Source organism: Quercus lobata, chromosome 5, assembly GCF_001633185.2.
Source record: "Quercus lobata isolate SW786 chromosome 5, ValleyOak3.0 Primary Assembly, whole genome shotgun sequence".
Lineage (NCBI taxonomy): Eukaryota > Viridiplantae > Streptophyta > Magnoliopsida > Fagales > Fagaceae > Quercus > Quercus lobata.
The window spans coordinates 21,563,194-21,567,053 of record NC_044908.1 but is presented as its reverse complement, the minus strand read 5'-3'; the positions used below and the strand labels follow the sequence as shown (position 1 = coordinate 21,567,053).

Sequence of the window (3,860 nt, the reverse complement as noted above, 5' to 3'; positions counted from 1 at the left end):
CAGTTTTAGGGGAATGGGTTTTCAGTTTCAGGGAAATGGGTTTCATGTTGGATTTTGGGGAAGAACACGAGGATGAAGACGACACGGGCTGTTGGGAAAGAACACGATTTGGGATTGTTAGGGTTTCGTTTCGTTTCTAGGTGAACACGATTTGGGATTGTTTGGGGATTTTCGGTGAAGGAGTGAAGAGTGAATAGTGAAGACTGAAGGTCGTTTATGAGTTCAGTCAGTCATGAGAGGGCCACGTGTGGGCTAATTGGGCGGGAAGATGACGTGGCAGGAACACGTGAGGGTCATGTGAGGGTTAAGTCCACGGGAGATGAGGTGGCAGGGTCACGTGAGGGGTCACATGGGTGTAAGTGGGACACGCTGGCTTTTTAATTATTATTTTAATAAATGGGTTTGACAGCTAGGACCTCTGTTTGCCACCTCAGCATTTTCTGTCACTGGGTTAACGGTAGGGACTATTTTAAAAACGATTTTTGAAAATCAGGGACTGACCTAGGACCTAAATCAATTTAGAGACCAAATTATAACAAGGCCCAAAATATAGGGACCAAAAGTGCATTTTCACCTTTTATATACTGTCCATGCGCATAATGTATTATAATGTGTTAAATGGGGAGATAATTGAAAAGGTGAGCGAGCATTTGATGTGAAAGTGTGGATATTATTTGTAGTGAGTGTACATAAGAAAAAGTGAAACAATAATTTCCTTAAGAAAATTCTACCGGAATGACTTGCTAGACCCTCGTTTGTGAATTATGTTCAAGATTTAAGTTACTGGAGTTGATGGAAGCTAAAAAATAAAATTCTTGTTGACAAATTTTAAGCTTCCCCTTTTCCCCTAAAAGGAAAATAATATTGAAAAATAAAATTTGTGGTTAATTCAAGCTTCATTCTGTACCAAAGCTTCAATGTTGTTGAGGTTAAGCCTTGATATATGACCGTTTCCCAGGTTAGAAAGAAAAGATTAAGTTCCTAGCAAAATGTCCTCTGGCTCCTTTGACAATGTGAGCAACAATGAGTAAGACCAGTCTGATAGCAGACCCAAGTTTCATCAAAATGACAGGATCATAGTATTCAATAGGTAATTCAGGTTAGAGGAATCGACCATGAAATCCACCTCATCGGAAACATTCTTGGTTGATTACTAATAATTGCACATGTCAACATTGTACTTAGAGGGCTGAGTATATCTACAGACTACACTATTCAGTATTCAGTAAGCACCTTGAGCCTTTCTCGCCACTAGCCGTTAAACTCCAAGACCAGCTTATTCAAAACCCTCCCCTACATTTTTTTTTTCTGAAGTCTTTTTCATGTGTGGTTTATGTTAATGGAAGTAAATTAATTTTATTTTAATTATATATATGCCAAGATATTTTCATTTTAAAATAAAATAGTTCACTCATTGGATCCACCTCTATATCCACTTCGATGTGAGAGCACTCACTATAAGGTTGCTAAAGTGATTATCTAGTCATTTTAGCAACCCAAACACTAAACACACACTATAGCAAAACTCTTATAAATATTTTGACTAATTGCTACACTAGACTGTTATCTCTAGCAGCCCAATGTAGCTGAAAGTTATATGGTAAAAATATTATTTTATTCACACACTTTTGGAAACAAAGAACAAAGAAATAAGAAAACATAAAGAAAGAATAAAAAAGTAATAAAAAAGAATATTTAAATGAAAAATGCTAAAAATTTTAGATGCTTTGATGTTGGATGTATTGTAAAGTGAGTTATTAAAATAGATAAAGTAACTTTTTGAGTTGCTAAAAATTATAGTTTTTAGCAACTTTACTGTGAGTGCTTTGAGATGGGTATTGTGATGCTCCAATTTAATTGATTATATGATGTGTGTGGGTGTGTGATGAGTCCCACATCGGGTATTTACTGGATAGATCTGAGTTTTATTAACAACTATAAAGAGCCTTAATTGTGACTAGTCCTTTTGAGGTATAGCGCAAAAGTAACTAGCGTTTTTTTTTGGGTCGTTACATATGGTATCAAAGTCGACCTAGTAATCCCATGTGGGCTCAGAGACACTACCCCACAAAGTGGGCTCTAACGAGGACGTTAGAGATTTAGTGTGGGAGATTGTGATGCCTCAATTTAATTGATTGTGTGATGTGTGTAGGTGTGTGATGAGTCCCACATCGGGTATTTACTAGGTAGATCTGAGTTTTATTAACAACTACAATGAGTTTCAATTGTGACTAGTCCTTTTGAAGTATAACGCAGATATGACTAACACGTTTTCTTGGGTTGTTACATGTATTGCATGCCGGAGCATTACCCTAAAATTGTTATAAAGTGGAGTGTTAAAATAAATAAAGTAGTATTTTAAGTTGTTAAAAGTTATATTTTTTAGCAACTTTGTTGTGAATGCTCGGTGCAAGATAATACTAAATCTTATATGTTGGAATAATATTTGAGAGATGAGGTGGTATATATTGAGTATTGTACTAAAAAAAGAAAAATTTTGACAAAAGTAAATGTCTTTCGTTTTTTTTTTTTTTTTTTTTTTGAAAAAATAGAAACTTATCAATGGATTGTGAATTAATAATGCTTCACTTTTCAAATGAGAAATTATGGGATTGTATTTATTATTAGTACACAATTTGTGGATTTAGGATCATTTCCATATTATAAAAATTTTAAAAAAAAGAAAAAAAGAAAAAGAAAAAAGACGAGGTTGCTTTATAAGGGTAGGTGGGTGATTTTAATAAAATTTGGGTGACTCATGTGATGTGATATTGACAGATTTTGCAACATTTTTCAGAAATTTTTTCTGTTATTGTTTGTCAATTAGCCATCAGGCCTCGGTCGATGTATGTGTCAGGAAAAAAAAAGGCGAAACTACAATGTTGGTCTCTTAAGTTTACCTTATGTGCACAATTGGTCCCTCAAGTTTGAAGTGAGCACAATTGGTTCCTCAAGTTTTAAAACTGAGTTGTATTAGTCATTTTATTAACTGCCGTTAGTAATGTTGCTTACGTGGCTAACGAAACAATGATTTGTTATTTTTTTTTTTACTGATGTGGCATTTCTTTTATTAAAAAATTCCAAAATGCGAAGTTGGATCAAAGAAAAAGATAAAGCAAAGCAATGGCTCTTTGGTATCAAACTCCTCCTCTTCCTACATTGAATCGTATCTCACCCACTCTCAAACTCAACTCATTACGCTGCACCTGCAGCTACAACCTGTCTATTCTGAATTCCAGACCCACCCACATACTCGAACTTGAACCCGAACCCATATTCGCCTCTGTCAAAACCTTCATTCCTGCCACCGTGGCTAACCTTGGCCACGGCTTCGACTTCCTCAGCTGCGCCGTTGACGGTCTCGGAGACTTCATCTCCCTCTCCATCGACTTATCCGTCCATCCCGGCAAGATCTCCATCACGAAAATATCTGGCGACGCCGCTGGAAAAATCAGCCGCGATCCTCTGTCCAATTGCGCTAGAATCGCCGCGATCAAGGTTCTGAAAATGCTCGAAATTTGACCGGTGGGACTTCCTCTCTCTCTAGAAAAAGGCTTGCCTTTAGCCAAGCCCAGAACCAGTGCGTCCACCATCGGTATTAAAAACCAGAAATTCTTGGAGGCCAGTGCAGTTGTTGGCAAGCTTTCTGATATGGTCCAAGCACTGATCAACAATCTCCTTGCCAACTGAGGCGGGTCAACCTGGTAAGAATGCGAAGTTGAGTTAGGATGTTCATTTTGCATTCGCTTGCAAATTTGCAGTCGAATGGGGTTCATGTGAAGGATGGTGGCGGTGGGGTTAGAGTGGCAGATCAGAAACTTCTCTTTTTGTGGATAAACGACGGATTAGAGATTTGGTAT

General features: G+C 37.2%; 1 protein-coding gene across 1 annotated transcript; it reads left to right on the top strand.

Annotated features, from left to right (window-relative positions):
• The first annotated feature begins 3,123 nt into the window (after positions 1-3,123).
• LOC115990157 (homoserine kinase-like) lies at positions 3,124-3,522 on the top strand. Its single transcript, XM_031114012.1, has one exon. It carries the CDS (start codon positions 3,124-3,126, stop codon positions 3,520-3,522), a length of 399 nt encoding a protein of 132 aa, XP_030969872.1.
• Positions 3,523-3,860: the final 338 nt, after the last annotated feature.

Bases quoted from the DNA above. Each gene is read 5' to 3' on its own strand.
- LOC115990157 (XM_031114012.1), top strand. From the start codon at position 3,124: ATGGCTCTTTGGTATCAAACTCCTCCTCTTCCTACATTGAATCGTATC.